General features: G+C 35.2%; 1 protein-coding gene across 1 annotated transcript; it reads left to right on the top strand.

The window, feature by feature from the left end:
• The first annotated feature begins 2,655 nt into the window (after positions 1 to 2,655).
• LOC125652713 (uncharacterized) lies at positions 2,656 to 4,157 on the top strand. The gene is made up of 4 exons (XM_048882082.2): positions 2,656 to 2,855; positions 3,075 to 3,316; positions 3,414 to 3,527; positions 3,634 to 4,157. Exons 1-4 carry the CDS (start codon positions 2,852 to 2,854, stop codon positions 3,979 to 3,981), a joined length of 708 nt encoding a protein of 235 aa, XP_048738039.2. The 5' UTR covers positions 2,656 to 2,851; the 3' UTR covers positions 3,982 to 4,157.
• The last annotated feature ends 14,361 nt before the right edge of the window (positions 4,158 to 18,518 follow it).

Raw genomic sequence — 18,518 nt, 5'->3', positions numbered from 1 at the left:
AGTGAGCGTACTTCAGTGAGCGAAGTACGTACTCAAGTTCATTGTCAAGGACAAAGTAACTACATGTAAAGCCATAATTGTCTCTATTTCATCCCCTCCCCTTTAGACAGATTTCATCACGTTTCTGGCTTATTTTCTCTAACCAACATTTACATGCACAGTGTAAGAGATAACAATTTATAATAATTCATAACACTGTTGGAAACAAAATAAGTTCATGGCATTGAAAACAACTTATAATCTATAAACCAGTCGCACTTCTGGTTCACGTTTTTTCAGGGATTTTTTTTTTAAAGAAAACAAATCCCAATTTTTTGTGTTTGATTGATTGATTAAATATTCTTTAACGTCCCTCTCGAGAATATTTCACTCACATGGAGACGTCACCATTGCCGGTGAAGGGCTGCAAAATTTAGGCCTATGCTCGGCGTTTACAGCCTTTGAGCAGGGAGGGATCTTTATCGTGTCACACCTAATTTTGCGTTCTCATACGAAGGGCCGCCCTATTTAGTCGCCTCTTACGACAAGCCAGGGTTACTGAGGACCTATTCTAACCCAGATTCACGTTTGATGTTAAACATTAAAAATATAACTCATTTAATGTTGACTGCCAAAATTTGGACCTTCTGAATGCAAGAATAAAAGCAATATTTTATCCTTGACTCTGTGTCTTGAGTCTTTTTTAGGATTACGAACAACCCAGTAAAATGTTAATTTTGTAATTTAAAGCATCTTAATTTTGCACAGTCAAAGTTGAAGTTTTAGATGACACATTTTACCTAAAGTATACTTGAAATGTGATAGATGCAAGGTGAAGATAACGAACAGTGATCAATCTCATAACTCCTATAAGCAATACAAAATAGATAGTTGGGCAAACACAGACCCCTGGACACACCAGAGGTGGGATCAGGTGCCTAGGAGGAGTAAGCATCCCCTGTTGACCGGTCACACCCACCGTGAGCCCTATATCCTGATCAGGTAAACGGAGTTATCCGCAGTCAAAATATAATAAACTTAGATCGATATCTTTTTGAAAACTTCGTATACAATAACATTCCGCAATTTTTGTTTACAAAACAAAACTCTATAAAATGAGTTTCTGTAATAATGTATAATCTTAATTTTTTATGAAACCTTTAAAACACACTAGGCTGTAGATTTTGATCATTAAAAGTGAAAAACAAAATTTGGGGGGAAATCGTGAATCGGTCCCTTTAGAAATGAAAATATACGGTGAAATCAAAATTGAGCTCTCCTCCGTTTTAAAATCCCGAAATTCTACGTCTGATGTAGCTACAAATATAATGTATTTGCTATTTCAACAATAATGTACAATCAGGGGGACATTAGACACAATATTGTGGTAAAAGAAGCGTAGACCTTGATTTTAATGTTTTAGATCTTTACACTTAATGTTCATTTTGGACGGGAATTCGACGATTGTCGTTATCTCTGCTAACGGTTCTATGCACAGATGTTGTGTAACATTAATTTAGGTAATTCATTTCATTCAAGATTGGTACAGCAACACACAAACAATATTCATTTTAGTATTACTCATGAGTTGAAATGATTTATAAATAGACTACTTGAAGTACATACTTGAAAATTGTTAAATGGCATTGAAACGAATTAACTTCAAAAGAGGAAAATGTAATGGGCACAAAACTTTTCTAGGAATGAATAATTTGGTTTGTTGAATTTTCTTTTTGATGAATTAATTTGCTAAGCAATCATAATTCTACCTCAACGAACAAATATTGTAGTAGGATGTAAATTACGCGCTAGTTACTTCAAGCACATAGAAAAGTTTATCAACTTAAGTGGATTACATAAATATCTCATAATGTATGGTTTTTTGGTCGTATCTAATTGGTTTTAGGAAATCATTCGATCAACGTTTTGTAGTAAACTGCATTACAAGTGACATCCTCTACTAATACTAGTACACTGCAGTTAAGGAGAAGTGGAAACTGTCTTACACAAATCCTGTTTTAACCTTCCCGAATGTTTATCTTCCTTCCGTTTCTGCCTCACTACAATGATCATTCATATAATGACGACATATATGTACATGAATGAGCAAGACAATCAATGAATCAATCGTCCTATCATTTCAATTGAACTTAGAATAGGTCCTCAGTCCCCCTTGATTGTCATAAGAGGCATCTAAGTGGGGGTGGTCCTTCGGATGAAACCGCAAACCTGAGTCCCGTGTCACAGCAGGTGTGGCACGATAAAGATCCCTCCCTGCTCAAAGGCCGTAAGCGCCGAGCATAGGCCTACATTTTACAGCCCTTCACCGGCAAGATGAGTAAAAGGTTCTCGGGCGGGACGTTAAACTATATACAATAAATCAATTGAACTAGCTCTGATGGAAAAATCTGAAATCCAATTACTACTAGTATCATATATTAAGAAATTAAAGCTTTAGGACACCATATGTTATTCAATAAAGTTCATATTGAGATAAGTCGTACAATAATTGAACAAAAATATGATTTAATTTATTGGACAACAAGTTGGGGTTTTTCTTCGCTCAATGAATTGAACCGTGTTTCAGATGAGTATTAAAATAAACTCATATTTTTCTGACATGTAGAATTTGCATACATTCATATCAAATGTACTATTTAAATTATTTGAGGTTTTACACTTTTTGTCAACCGATTTAATTTACGTTACTCGGTTTACATCATGGGCCAAGCAAATTCACCTGACGAATAACACGTGTCTACAATTGACACCAACTATTTCCGGGAAAAACTTTCCAGCCCTCTATTATATATAGATAAACTCGGTGAAATGGATAAGGCAATATTGACAGACTCCTACGCTTTGAGTTAACATGTGTGAGTAGACGACAATACTATTAATATTGTTAATATTTTGATATCAGTAAAATGTATTATTTTACATAAACATAAATTGTTCAAATCACCTAATGCTTATACATTAATTAATCTATTTTAAATTTATTTTTTTTATCATAGTTGAAAAAATCGCTGTAAGAAAATGAATGTTTATTATCATAATTATATATGTATATCAAGTATACATTTCGTTTTTAGATTTCTCAGAATTTGTATACATCTGGGTTTTACTACCTACACTGGCCACTTCGTCAATGGCATTAATCAACACAATCCCTGCTTGGCAATCTCCATGTGGAAAAACAATGGTACAGTCAACCCTGTTAGATATTTTAGGACCTGTTCCAACACCCACGTTACCCATTAAGGGTATACTGCACAACGTCGTCATTGAACTGAAAGAGACCGACGAAAAAGTTACAGATATTCAGAAATATTACGTAAGTTTCATTTTATATTCATCAAGGATTTCTTCTTTTTTTTTCAAATTCAGAATTATAAAATCTTCATGGATTGAAAATGAACGTTTCATTTCAGATCCAGAATAAATTTATTGATGCTGCTGAAGCTAAAGTTATTCAAGGAGAAGAAAGGAACTTCCACCACATCATAGGCTTTCCTACTTATCAACCTATTCTGGAGAACGACACGGTATAATGAACACTCAATCATTCATTTCTATAAGGCTCTAAAATATACCTTTATTCCTCATGTTCATTTACGAGTTTTGAAAATAGATATTCTTCTCATTTTTCAGATCGAGGACGTTTTCTCTAGGGATTATCAAACCCTGTCATCTGTTTTGGTTTTCTTAGAGCAATCTAGCTGGGACGTCCAGACAGCAGGTGGTAACAGCCAAACTGTTTACCAAATGTACAAATCCACGATTAGTAAAATATTGGGCATTCTATGCAAATATTACAACTCCATGAATAGCAGGAATATTTCATATGTATCACGCTACATAATGCTTGATGAAGATCGAGATATAAATATGGAAACGAGACTAGTTCGAAAACGTGATTTCATCATTATGAAGGATACCAGTGAGCTTCTGAAGAAAATGATTACCGATTATGCATTGCTGAAGCAGACGACCCCGTGAGAGCTGACGTGAAATTATGATTCCACATGTAACATATCGATTTATGATTGGTTGTTGAAGATTGCATTATTTTCGGAAAGGGTTTTAATTTATTCTTTTTTAGCGCGTTATAATTTATTTGTTTTATTGATTTATTTATTTACAAAATAAAGATATACTTTTGTGTACTCTTTTAAGAATCAATTTCATTTTTGATGACAACACATCTAATATAGTTAAAGCCCGTTTGGTATTTTCCTGTACATTTGACTATGAATAAGGTAGTATCATCTAGTATCCATTCCTCTCTAAGTAGCCTAAAACGTTGGGATGATAAATTCCCAGTTAATTGGCTGTGCTTAGATCTCACTTTTCCAGTGCTTTATTTATTTGGTAACGAGAAGCGGAAATATACAAGGACAAAAATATCGAATGGTAATATGTTCACTGATGGAATACGAATTTTTTTTTTTACCTTAAAAAGGTATCAAAATTATTGCTGGGCGAAAATATAGGCAGACTGAGAACCACTTGTACTATAATTTACAGTGTAAGTTGTACATTTGCATGGACTTTTGCCGAAAATATTGTTTCATTGGTTAATAATTTCGTGTGTTTTTGTTTCCATTGGAACATTATATGATAGTATAGAGGTGATACCGTCATTGTAGTAATTGTGAATGAAAAACAGCGTCATATTTGTAAGATAACACCTCATAATCTTAGGCTAATCTTAGGCATTATTCTTCGTAAAAGATTGACATTGTACATATATTTCTATATACTAATTACACCAAAAATAAAAATAAATAAAATCAAAATAGCGAATGTACTAAAAATGTGTGGTGGACAAAATCGATTTCGCAAAGAGAACATATTGTTTGGTGATACTGTTAACGGTAAAACACAGACGCGCCCAAACCGTAATGTCCCAAAACATTTCCCCTAGGAAACCATAAAATTAGTTCCTTCTGCATAAAGACAAAACAGAGAGCTGTTTGAAATAAACAAGTGAATGGGTTGTACTTGCGAAACATAATGTGAATGGTTTACATGCACCGGCGGTCCTCTATTTCTCGCCAATCTGAAGTGGAATATTAATCCTGTTTATCACCATAAGTATTCCTTCCTCCGGATCTTCAAACTTTAAGTACTTGTTGATAGTGCAATGAGTGCAACGTTTCAAAATTTCCCTTTACTTTGTAGATTAATTATAACAAATCCTGTATACATGTACCTTCATTTTTTCCCCTTTCATGTATCGGATGTTACTTTTGGGGTGTTTTGCACTCAAAATATTTTCATGCATGAATGTATATTACAAGACACGTGTTTTGGAATGGTTCAAGTATGAACTTTTGTATGGATGTTCATTTTTATGTCTGTCATTTCATCTCATATCAAACAATCTTGTAAACATGTAAATGAATACGTCATATTGTCAAGCAAACCAATAATCACTGTTTCACGTAAAATTGCGAAATAAATGGACAGTCAACAAATTGGTGTAAAGATTAGTCATATAGTATTTTCCCCCTTTTTTATCTGCAGAGGAAGATTTCTGTATGATAATTTCACCTCAACTTCAATCCATGTATGATATGAATGTTTATTGATAAATAATGTGAACATTACTTTCACATTATCTGAAGACGTTGCATAATTTCATTATTACTCTCCCCTTGTCAAACAAACTTAACTGTTATTTTGTACTTTACAGTAATTGTAGATAAGAATTTATACTTTACAAAAATTTGATTTATTTAGATGGAGGATTGTCCTACCTGAAATAATATACATGAACTGGAACGCAAAATGTCCACAACTTTAAAGCATATTAAAAATGGAAACGACGAATGGGTCCGGGATTATTGTAATCACTTGGTATTATTAAAAATCCAAGCAATAACCGATTACAAAGTTGGTAGCATATGTTCAACTGGTGCCAATTCGGGACACTGCACCGTACGATAACCTTCACACGCATCAAATCAACAACACAGACATTTCAAATATTAAATTCATAATCAAGAAAACTTGTTGACGAGAAGTCACATCAAAGATAAACATTACAGGATAATTCGCTGTAAACCAACTGTTACCTGCAATCCGCCGGTATTGGCGATTGAGCAATTATTTTCAAGATCGCATGAAGAGACAAAGTGACTAATTTGCGGTGACAAATGTTCGAGTTTAATGGCCGGCCTAAGAGTTTATAGATGCCTGTAAACATCGCACAGAAACGAGTAACTTTATCTATTTATTCATTTGCTGCTTGGAAATCTCTTGGCATCATCACAGAATTGAGGATTGAATTTTAAGGTATGTCGAGACATAAATAAGAGTTAGATAGCCTCTTGATCAATTTTCACTTTTGTGCAAAAACACACAAAGTGGATAAACCAAATGAAGATATGAAAGTGTTTTGACCACAGTTTCCCCGTGTGTATCTTTCTGCCTTTGGTTTAATGATTGCCTACACACCTCTCTAGAATCATGAGATCATTTTAAGTAGACCTAGACTCTATACAAAGGATCATTTTGAAAGGGATTCGAATTTGTTTAGTTGAAGGCACTCGTGCCTTTCTTCAAATGTCCAACCACATGTGGAAATTTACGAAATGTATTCGTGAAAGTTCAGTGTATTCTACTCAGTTTGAAAAAGTAATTTAATAAGACAAACTTCAGTTTATTACATCATTTATAAACTTAGTAGATCTGGGACTAGGTCGATTGTATGTACCTGTAGTTACTGTCTGTAAAAAGAAAATAGGTCCTCAACTCAAAAACATTCGGCCTATTTATAGTCCATTTGCCAGATGTAACTAAAGACATCCCAGATATAATGTAAGATGGAGTCCGATGGAATAGAAACATGCCCTATTCCGTCTGTCGAGAATATTGGTTCCAACCAATCACAAACCAGGTCAGAAATGTTAATGTAAACACATCACATTTAGCACGTGGACTTTCCTCGAACATTTGCTGCATGTTGAATTGCCAAGGGAAAATCCGGATTAAAAGTTTGGGAGTATCACGTGCTTGGGGTTTTTCTTCCTCAATTAAAGTTCCCAGTTTTATCTAGGTACCTTCTACTTTAATTCAAACGTAAATCATAAGGACTTAAACTGGTACATGTGGTAGCAGATATCAAAATATCAAGAAAAATAAGAATTGGAGGGAAATATCAAGGATCTAGATTAATTATTTTAATTTATTTTATTATAAGTTATGCTTATACAGAGGATGACTCTTAAGTTACACAGTGTATACGCAATATGTAACATCGTGACATCTGACGCATTAGACTGCGTATAGTCCTGTAACGTGTAGCACTCACCCAGCCAAGTGCTGATCACGCTCGCCGTTGCTTAACTTGCGTGATTAATAGAGACACTCTACCACATCACTAGAAAAGCTAGCTCTCTAGCGAGGCAGTATAAGTTCCCTCTTATACTGACCGCTACACTTTCCCTTATTCAGGGAAGCTTCGTCCCGAAGCTTAGCGTGAGTCCTCTCTGAGTGTTTGGTACCTGCTCAGTAACGGCACCCGCCGTTCCCGACGGTTGTCCCGGACGAATCCACGTCCGTACCCAGAGCTCCGAAGAGACTCTACCTGAAGCAGGCCTTCTGCCAAACACCAGAGCCACCAATCTGTAACGTGTAGCGGTCAACCAGCCAAGTGCTGATCACGCTCACAGTTGCTTAACTTGCGTGATTAAGAGAGACACTCTGCCACATCACTAGAAAAGCTAGCTCTCTTGCGAGGCAGTATAAGTTCCTTCTTATACTGACTGCTACAGTCCTGTCATATTGAGTAATATGTAAGCATCTACATGCAGTGTTGACAGATGTTTATATGACATCTTATATTTGAAATATTTCATTAACTAACATTTTCACATGCTTAGGTACTATTTCTGATGTTATTTTGAGCACGCTGGACTACTCAGAAATGATAGACGTGCGGTTCAAAGTCAAACTGGGTCGATTTCCCTCCTTCTACGTATCTAGATTATCATATGTCATACGTGCAAATGTTTGTCTTCATTTCATTAACTGACAAAATCAATCAACGGGCTGGACACCAATGCTGTGTCAATTATATATATAGACGCTTCAGGATTGATTGAATATTGTTTAACGTCCCTCTCGAGAATATTTCACTCACATGGAGACATCACCATTGCCGGTGAAGGGCTGCAAAATTTAGGCCTATGCTCAGCACTAATGGGCTTTGAGCAGGGAGGGATCTTTATCGTGCCACACCTGCTGTGACACGGGGCCTCGGTTTTTGCGGTCTCATCCGAAGGACCGACCCATTTAGTCGCCTCTTACAAGCAAGGGGTGCTGAGGACCTATTCTAACCCGGATCCCCACGACATTATAGACGCTTCAAGACATAATACTTGAAACATCCACAGTGAAAAGTCAGGCTTGTTTTTTCTGCATTAAGAGACATACCGTTGACCTGATCAAGATATAGGGCTCACGGCGGATGTGACCGGTCGACAGGTGATGTTTACGGGTACCTGTAAAGTGCGAAACGAAACGAAATCTACCAAAACGAAACGAAACCCACCGAAACTTACCGAAACAGATTGTATAACCGAACTCTTTTAATCATAATAATTAAAAATGGTATCTCAGGCCCCTGTGAAAGTTATCACATATAAATAAAATTCGCCTCCCGTTTGATGTAGGCTTTCGACTTGACTGATACAAAGTTTTAAAAGTTGGAAAGGGGGGGGATTGAGTAAGCAAAAAGTACATAGATACCATGTGCAATTAGTTTCGGATCCATAAATTTCAGAACGGAGGGTTACAGTCTCAGAGGCCTGGGGAAACACACTAAACGAGGGATGGGGTCGAGATGATTAAAAGATTTCAGTTATACAATTCGTTTCATTTCGGTGGGTTTCGTTTCGGTAGATTTCGTTTCGTTTCGCACTTTACAGGTACCCTGATGCAGAGCTGCCAACCCTCACGATTTTGGCGTAAGGCTTACGATATTAGGGCCGAAAATACGACTTACGATTTCACTGTACATCTTCCATTTTCGCTTATTTGACATTTCGAAATTTTTAGAGCTGTCCGTCATTGGTTTTTACTTTTATAATAAGCATACTATAGTCGTTACTACGTCTGTTTGCATAGTCTATATATAGATATAGATATAGATATAGAGTCTAGATCATTTTAATGCTTTAAAATAAACAATATGACAGCTGCTACTAAACGTAAAGCATGTGTTGATGGAAATAACAACAATACTCCCCCAAAGAAGAAAGCCTAATGGAGCTAAAAATTCAAAGAACAATATGCAAGTACACTGTAATCATCTATTCGTTTCAAAGTCAGAAAGGGGGAGTTTGTATACGTGTACAATCTGTTTGACAAACTTCAACATTTCTCACGGCGGCGAAAATGACATAAAAAAAACTTGCCAGAATAACTGATTCAGTAACTAAAAATATATATATAATATATAAAAACTTGCCAGAATAACTGACACAGTAACTGTAAAATTATGCAATATACTAATGTAACTATTTTTTACCCAAGTTTTAGAAAGTAAAATCAATAAAAGATGTATTTGATCTTTTGCAGTTGTAAAATGTATAACAATTAGTATGTCTAAATTCATTAAATTTGGAATTGAAATGTGCCTAAAATTGCTCAGGTTACATGTTCATTCATAAAAAAAAATCTCCAGCGGCAGGGGGTCTAGGCGGCCCCCTGACCCCCACCTTACTATTTTCCATTTTATAATGTTGGCAGCTCTGCTGATGTTTACTCCTCCTAGGCACCTGATCCCACCTCTGGTGTGTCCAGGAGTCCGTGTTTGCCCAACTATCTATTTTGTATTGCTTATAGGAGTTATGAGATTGATCACTGTTCATTATCTTCACCTTTCATACATGATTAGTTAAGCAAAGAATGTTTTTGATGTGCTACTTTTATTTTACATTTTTGTTTACATAATCATGTATATACCTTCATGCAGAGAAACAGGACACATTTCCTTTATTTGTTTTAAAGACAAAAGTATTGCTCGTTTCAAATCGCATCTAAGAAAGAGCTATATTTTTAATGGGCATTCTTAAAATTATTTTCATTAATTATATGCTACTCACTGCATTAATTGAAACCATCGAACATTTTCATATACAATATAAGGCATTTACAGAGGGTTGGAAATTGCGCTATCTAACACGTAGTAGAAATCTTGCTAGCTTGACATTAGTAAAATGCGTTTACTACCAAGGAAAGATTACTCATTAATCATCTACTTTACATTAAACATCAGTGGTTACCTTTCTTTACACTTCAATGCAACCACATAGAAATATTATGCATTTTCCTAAAGATTATACTAGTATTATTATATGTGTAAACAAGTTTCATTCAGAAATCGTCAGCATTGGTAGCCACAAATTGGTCGCTGAGAACAGCTTGATAGATGTACATTATCTGTACTACTGCCTGTCATTATATCATGAATAGAAATCCATCAGGTGGTGAAACGTAACGCCAATCCTTGTATCTATCAACATGTATTCAAATCTAAAATATTTAGGTAATCATTAAAACATCAATATGGTTGATGGTTTCACATACAATGTAGGTGTAGAAGTGAAAATTATCAATGAAAAGGTGAAGATAACGAACAGTGATTATTCTCATAATTTCTATAAGGAATACAAAACTAAGAGTTAAACAAACACCATCTTCGCTAGCCAAGTGTCAAGCGAATCGGACATTTGACTAGAGAAGATGGGCAAACACGAACCCCTGGACATACCAGATGTGGGATCAATTGCCTAGGAGGAGTAACCATCCCCTGTTGAATGTTTTAAACTAGGCCTAGATGAAAAGTTACATATCAATTCTCAGTTCCTATCTTGTGAATTCTTAGAAGAAATGCTATAATGAAGCCAAATATATATTGCAAAATAGCACATTTTGGGTTATTTGGAAAACATTACCAGGAAATCCATATGTGTTCTTTTCTAGAATCAGTATTAGCATTATGTATCTTTAAATTGCAATCAGTATCATTTGTAAACTTACCTCTTTAAATGTGAATTGTTTGTCTTGAATTAGTGTTTTTTTATCATTAGAATTGTAGATGGACATAATTCATTAGAACAACTCATTATCTATTACATTACCATATGCAACATATTTTAATATGATTTCTTCATTAAAAGGTGAAGATAACGAACAGTGATCAATGACAGGTGAAGATAACGAACAGTGAGCAATCTCATAACTCCTACAAGCAATACAAAATAGATAGTTGGGCAGACACAGACCCCCTGGATATACCAGAGGTGGGATCAGGTGCCTAGGAGGAGTAAGCATTCCCTGTCGACCGGTCACACCCGCCGTGAGCCCTATATCCTGATCAGGTAAACGGAGATATCCGCAGTCAAAATCAGTGTGCCAAGAACGGCTTAACAATCGGTATGAAACACGTCAGACAGCATTTGACTCGATGATAGGTTATATTGGCAAACTAGATCGTTATAATGACCATAAAATTGGCGAAATTATGACTTTAAACAAGACTGTTGAAACCCCTGCACATTCAAATTACATGTATTTTTCAATAGCCTGCCTCGATTTAAAAACTGACCATACGTAGAACAAGCTCTTGCGTATCGATTCAGTTGATAGATATAAACACCATATGCAGGTGATAATAGACTATTGCTATATAAATATGGGAAGTTGACAATGGAGAAGCTGAGATCATTTCGTTTGTCATAAAGTTACGTTGTTAGTCTGCCGTTAATGTCTGCTTTCAATAAAATATCTAAGTATGAAGCAGAAGTGGACGACTCTGTGGTGCCATTTATTTCGAGTTCACAGGGATATATCAAATCGACATATGAATAAAAAATTATTATTTTGATAGATGATATATCGTCAATACATCTAAATGTCGAATTGAAGGCCACGACAAGAGATTTCTTCTTCTCACGTAGAAGTATTTGAATAAATTCTTCTTCTCACGTAGAAGTATTTGAATAAATTCTACTTCATATAAATATAAAAACAGGTCAGCTAACAAAGGAGCACAGTTCGTGCCCATGGGGATTCCAAAAGACTGTTGGAAGACTTGATCAACAAAGACGACGAAGATATTGTCAATGAGGAACTCCAGTATATTTTTGATTAAAATTTCAGAGTACTTGTGCGGGGAATCACAGTCGTGTTTAACAAAGTATTTTTTTTGGATGACTGATCACCATATATGAATATTTCCGTTTTTCATTTTTTGTTGTTGGAGAAGCAACTGTCTATGATGTCAAAAAGTTTAGTCTTTAATTTATGGTGAGGAATGGTTGTGTAAACAGTTGAAAAGTCATACGTTTTGATGTTGTTGATTTGAGTTTTGCGATTTAAAATTTACTGAAAGTTCTTTAAAATATTTTAGAATCCACATTTGATTTACACTACTTCTGGCATATGTAGTCGCACAGTACATTTAAAGTTTCTCCTTCACAGTTGTTAATATTTTCGTGAGGAACAAAGATAGGAGTTTGGTAGAACACTTACTGGATCCATCAATGTAAGGGCTTTGTAAGGGTTTTTATGAAGTTTAGGAATGCATTATAGCTACGGTAACTCATATTCATCCGACCCATTGACTAGGATATTAAATGTGTCTAAAACTGAAGCATGGTTTTGAAGAATTTCATATTTTGAAAGAGCAGTTGGAGTATAGGTACGATTACCAAAAGTGGAATTAATGCCAAGCTCGTTTAAAATACAGTTGTAATAATAAGCCTTACAAACAAAGACAATGTTGTTACTGGCTTTTTCAGTTGGAAGGTGAAGATAACGAACAGTGATCAATCTCATAACTCCCATAAGGAATACAAAATAGATAGTTGAGCAAACCAAAACATATTCCTCATGTAAGCTATCTAATTCTTTTATCACTTCTGGTTTACTAAGCACAGAAAAAAATAGATGGTGCGTACTTTTGTTTTGATGTGTCTAATCTGATTAATCCTACAAAGAATGCAAAATGAAGAGTAGGGCAAACACGGATCCTTTGACACACCTGAGGTGGGATCAGGTACCTAGAAGGAGTAAGCATGTTGAATGGCCACGTTCGCTGTAAACACTATTTCTCCATCAGGTTAACGGGGTAATCCGTAGTCAAAATCAGTATGTAAAGAACAGCTTAACAATCGTTATGAAAAACGTTAGACGGCATTCGACTTAATGACAGATTGTATTTCCAATTAGATCATTATAACAACCATAGAATTAGCGAACTACTGACTTGAAACGAGTCTGTTTAAACCAGTGTAATATCAAATTTTTTGTCAGCAGTAGTCTGTCTTGGTTTAAAAAATTCATTCTTGTGTATCGAATCATTTCAGAGAAATAAACACCAAATGCAAGTGATAATGGAATTCTGTCACATCAATATGGGAAGTTGACGATGGAGAAGCTGAAGTAATCTCATTTGTCATAAAGCTGAGTTAGTTTGCCATTAGCATAATCTCCAATAGGTATGTTACCTCTTAATATACTTTTTAATGATGGGCATTTTTTCAAAATTTATTTATTGCTAGTAAAATAAAGACATGGTTATTTCTGATATTTTATCATTTCGGATTGCTAGTTGGTAAGTGTTATGCTTTGAAATGATCAAAATCTCTATTGAAGAATATCTAATTACTCTAAATCAAAACACCTTACTTTGACATACAGTTTTTACATTATATAGTAAATTACAATCATTTTTATCACCATTTACACGATCTTTATACAAATTTGTATAGGAAATCGTATTTCTCTTATCCGATTTACTTCTTCGATCGTTGTTCTATCATACCAGCATATCAAAAAAGGAATAGGGTACGTCTTAAAAATATTCTTACTGTACCTGAAAAAATACTAAATGATTTCACAGATTTCCATAGCTATTTTTTATGATTCGTACAAAGCTCCTACCTTTGACATTCTCCTGTATGATACTGACACGTAGCAGAGGGTTGAAAACTGAATTGAGAAATGAAAAATCAAACACTTTGACTTTGACCTTAAGCCATGATGTGAAACACTACAATGCGTCTTTCGATACCAAGGGAAGATTACTCAATGATCGTCTATTCTAAAATCAACAAAAACGATTGTCTACCTTTACAGTCAGAGATATTTTGTATTTTCTTCTATTAAAGGATTAATGGTTGGTTGACGTTATACACAAATTTGATTGAAATCTCTATTGAAGAAAGTATTGGGTTTGTCGTCCTTAACTACTGAGAAGAGTGTCAGTTTATCACAAAACATGATAACAATTTTACAGGTTCAGTATCCCATAGCTATTCGTCGAAAGCACCTGCTCATGATATCAATCTTTTATTTGTGCTATTGCATGTAAAACACTGCAGTTTTCAATAAAAGTTCAAAAACTTTTAACGTGTATCTTAAAATCTTGATATTCATGTTAAGGTATTCCATGTATAATGAAAGGATAATGAACAGTTTTGAAGGATTTAGATCAACATAAATGTTTATTGTTAAATAATGATGAAAGTGAAACAGATGAAATTCACATGACTGGTAAATGATTAGAAACTGACCTTTTTGCACTTAAGACTTTTTGGAAGAGTTGTCTGCCCTTTGTAAAATCAAGAAAAATCTAATTTTCTAAAAATGTGTGTGGTCAATGATTAATTTTATTTCATATTTTCACTAAGAGAAAGTGTTTGTAACTTTCTACCAAGAGATTTGTGTGAAAATATAATTTCTTTTTAAAATATTGTAATAAAACATGTTTTTCCCATATACTTCAATGTTAAATCCTAGGTGAAATAAATCAAGCAGTAAACAAAATTTTGAAAATTCCTACGGTGGATTATTTTTATTTGATGAACCCTTCAAAATGATACCATGATTACAAAAATTCCACCATCCATTTATTAGATATGAAATATGGTCATTACACATTGAATACCTTAAGATTATAAATTCTTTATATTTGAAATTGATTCTCCGAAATTTAAAATTAGACACCTTTCTTGATAGCATCTTAACAAAAATTAAAAACCATGGTATATTCCAAAATATTGAGATGTACATTTAAGTTTTGCAATATAGCTGTATTTCCCAATCCTTGAAATTCATGTGAAGTTTGCTAATATTTTAAATATCTTGTTTTGTAAATGTGAAACATATCAGACGTTTCGATTGCAAATAAGATTTTGTATATAACCAATAATTTATGAATATACACATCATCATAGATGATTTGATATAAAAGTCAGACGTGTATACGGTTGTAAATAAAATTCAGGGACACGTGCATCGTTTATCCCCATTGTACTGTACGATACGTTACTGAACTGAAAATATACTACATCAGGAGTAGGATTCTTAAACATCTAAACTCTGCTGGTGTTATTCCAGGGGTGATCTAAACATATCTTATTGTATCAATGGTTTACAATGGGATGAAGTACCGGTTCTACAAATTTATTTTGCCCTCTATCTACATAGATTATGACATATGCACCAAACGAAAGTGTATCATTAATAGTAATAATATCTTTAAGATATTTGACTACACCTACATTTCTCAAAGAGTATGATATCAGCTCTCCATTTACAGTTTTAAAGTCAAGAATGGAACTGATTTTTAGCTCACCTGAGCTGAAAGCTCAAGTGAGCTTTTCTGATCGCCCGTTGTCCGTCGTATGTCCGTCTGTCTGTAAACATTTTACATTTTCGACTTCTTCTCCAGAACCACTGGGCCAATTTCAACCAAACTTGGCCAAAAGTATCCTTGGGTGAAGGGCTTTCAAGTTTGTTCAAATGAAGGGTCATACCCCTTTCAAATGGGAGATACATGTAATCACAAAAATGCAAAAATAGGGTGGGGTCATTTAAAAATCTTTTTTTCAAATACCACTGAGTCAGAAAAGCTGACATTTACATGAAAGCTTCCTAACATAGTGCAGATTCAAGTTTTTTCAAATCATGGCCCCCGGGGGTTGGATGGGGCCACAATAGGGGATCAAAGTTTTACATACAAATATATAGGAAAAATCTTCTTCTCAAGAACCACTGAGCCAGAAAAGCTGACATTTACATGAAAGCTTCCTAACATAGTGCAGATTCAAGTTTGTTCAAATCATGGCCCCCGGGGGTTGGATGGGGCCACAATAGGGGATCAAAGTTTTACATACAAATATATAGGAAAAATCTTTAAAAATCTTCTTCTCAAGAACCAATGAGCCAGAAAAGCTGACATTTACATGAAAGCTTCCTAACATAGTGCAGATTTAAGTTTGTAAAAACCATGGCCTCCAGGGGTAGGATGGGGCCACAAGGGGGGTCAAAGTTTTACATACAAATATATAAGGAAAATCTTTAAAAATCTTCGTCTCAAGAACCACTGAGCCAGGAAAGTTGGAATTTACATGAAAGCTTTCTAACATTTGTTAAAATTATGGCCCCCGGGGGTAAGATGAGGCGACAATAGGGGATCAATTTCTACATACAAATATATAGGGAAAATTATTAAAAATCTTCTGAAAAATCACCGGGCCAGAAAAGTTTACATTGACATGAAAGCTTCCTGGCATGGTGCAGATTCAATTTTGAAAAAATCATGGCCCCCGGGAGTAGGTTGGGGTCACAATAGGGATCAAAGTTTTACATGCGATTATATAGGAAAAATCTTGAAATATGAGCCAAGATGACTCAGGTGAGCGATGTGGCCCATGGGCCTCTTGTTATACTAGAATTAGATAACACGAAATATGATTCAAAGGAGGTTGCACGAAGAGTAATATGAACAACTGATGATAACGAACAGTGATCAATCTTATAATTCCTATAAAGAGAACAAAATTAAGAGAAGGGTAAATACGGACCCTGGACATACCAGAGGTGGGATCAAGTGCCTAGAGGAGTGAGCATCCCCTGTTGACCGGTCACATCCGCTATGAGTCCTATATCTTCATCAGGTAAACAGACTAATGCAAGGTGAAGATAACGAACAGTGATCAATCTCATAACTCCTACAAGCAATACAAAATAGATAGTTGGGCAAACACGGACCCCTGGACACACCAGAGGTGGGATCAGGTGCCTAGGAGGAGTAAGCATCCCCTGTTGACCGGTCACACCGTAGTCAAAATTAGTATGTAAATAACGGACTAACAATCAGTATGAAACACGCCAGACAGCATTCGACCCAGTGCATGTTGTAATAGCTTATATTTGCAAACTACACTGTAATTCGTTATAATGGCCACAGAATTTGCGAACTATTGACTTTAAGCGAGGCTGTTGAAACCCCTGAAACATAGACTTATTTGTCAGTAGCCTGTCTCGATTTTCAAAATTGATCATATGCAGAACATGCTCTTATGTATCAAATCCACAACCACAATATGCAGGCACAAATATGGTAAGTTGACGGTGGGGAAGCTGGTCATCTCGTTTGTCATAAAGTTGTGTTGTTAATTTGCTGTTGACATCCATGTCCAATAAAAAAATCCAGATATGAAGCAGATATGGAAGACTTTGTGGTGTCTTTTATTTCGAGTTCATTGGGATGTATCAAATCGAGTATGGTTAATAGATAATACGACGTCACTGAAAGGTGAAGATAATGAAAAGTGATCAATCTCATAACTCATATAAGCAATACAAAATAGATAGTTGGGCAAACACGGACCCCTGGACACACAAGAGGTGGAATCAAGTGCCTAGAGGCCATATATCTAAATGTAGAGTTGAGGGCCACAGCAAGAGATTTTGTCTTCATGTAGAAGCTTTTGAATAAATTCTGCCTCGTAAGAATACAAAAACAGGTAGAGAAGCAAAATTCGTACCCATAGGAATACCAATAAACTGTTAGAAAATTTGATCATTAAAGACATCAAAGTTATTGTCGATGAACGGCATCTTTTTTACTATTAACATCAGAGTACTTGTGTGTAAAATCAGAGTGGTGTTTAACAAAGCAATGCTTGGATGACTAAGTACAGGATATGAATATTTTCATTTTTAGATCACCTGAGTAAACTCAGGTGACCTATTGCAATTGGTTGTCGTTCGTTAACAATTAAGCATTTTTAACTTCTTCTTGATAACTACCGGTCCAATTCTTTTCAAATTTGATATGAAGTAATTTTGGGACAAGGGGGACATAAATTGTAAATTTCAGGACCCTGTACCCCTGGGGCCTTAGGGGCTGGGCAAAAACTGCTTTAAAATTTATCAATTTTCAAAAATCTCCTTCTCAAGAACCGCACATGTGTAAGAAAAACTAAATGCATGATGATGTAGAGCAGTAAGGCCTCTACCAAAATTGTAAATTTTATGATCCCGAAGGTAGGGGATCTGACCCCAGGGCGGGGCCAAGCTTGGTATATAGTGTTTATGTGTAAATCAGTTAAATAACATCCCTAGTGCTATTGATACTACATGTATATTGAAACTAAATAGATATTTAGAAAGAGCATGTAGTCTTTTACCAAAATTGTAAATTTGATGATCCCAGGGGTAGGGTTTTG

Source organism: Ostrea edulis, chromosome 5 (genome assembly GCF_947568905.1).
Source record: "Ostrea edulis chromosome 5, xbOstEdul1.1, whole genome shotgun sequence".
NCBI lineage: Eukaryota > Metazoa > Mollusca > Bivalvia > Ostreida > Ostreidae > Ostrea > Ostrea edulis.
Note: the sequence above shows the minus strand (reverse complement) of the source record. Positions and strands in the feature narration are given on the sequence as shown.

Excerpts from the sequence above, each read along its gene's own strand:
- LOC125652713 (XM_048882082.2), top strand. Across the intron at positions 3,317-3,413 it reads CAGATATTCAGAAATATTAC|ATCCAGAATAAATTTATTGA; the intron begins GTAAGTTTCATT and ends GTTTCATTTCAG. Across the intron at positions 3,528-3,633 it reads CTATTCTGGAGAACGACACG|ATCGAGGACGTTTTCTCTAG; the intron begins GTATAATGAACA and ends CTCATTTTTCAG.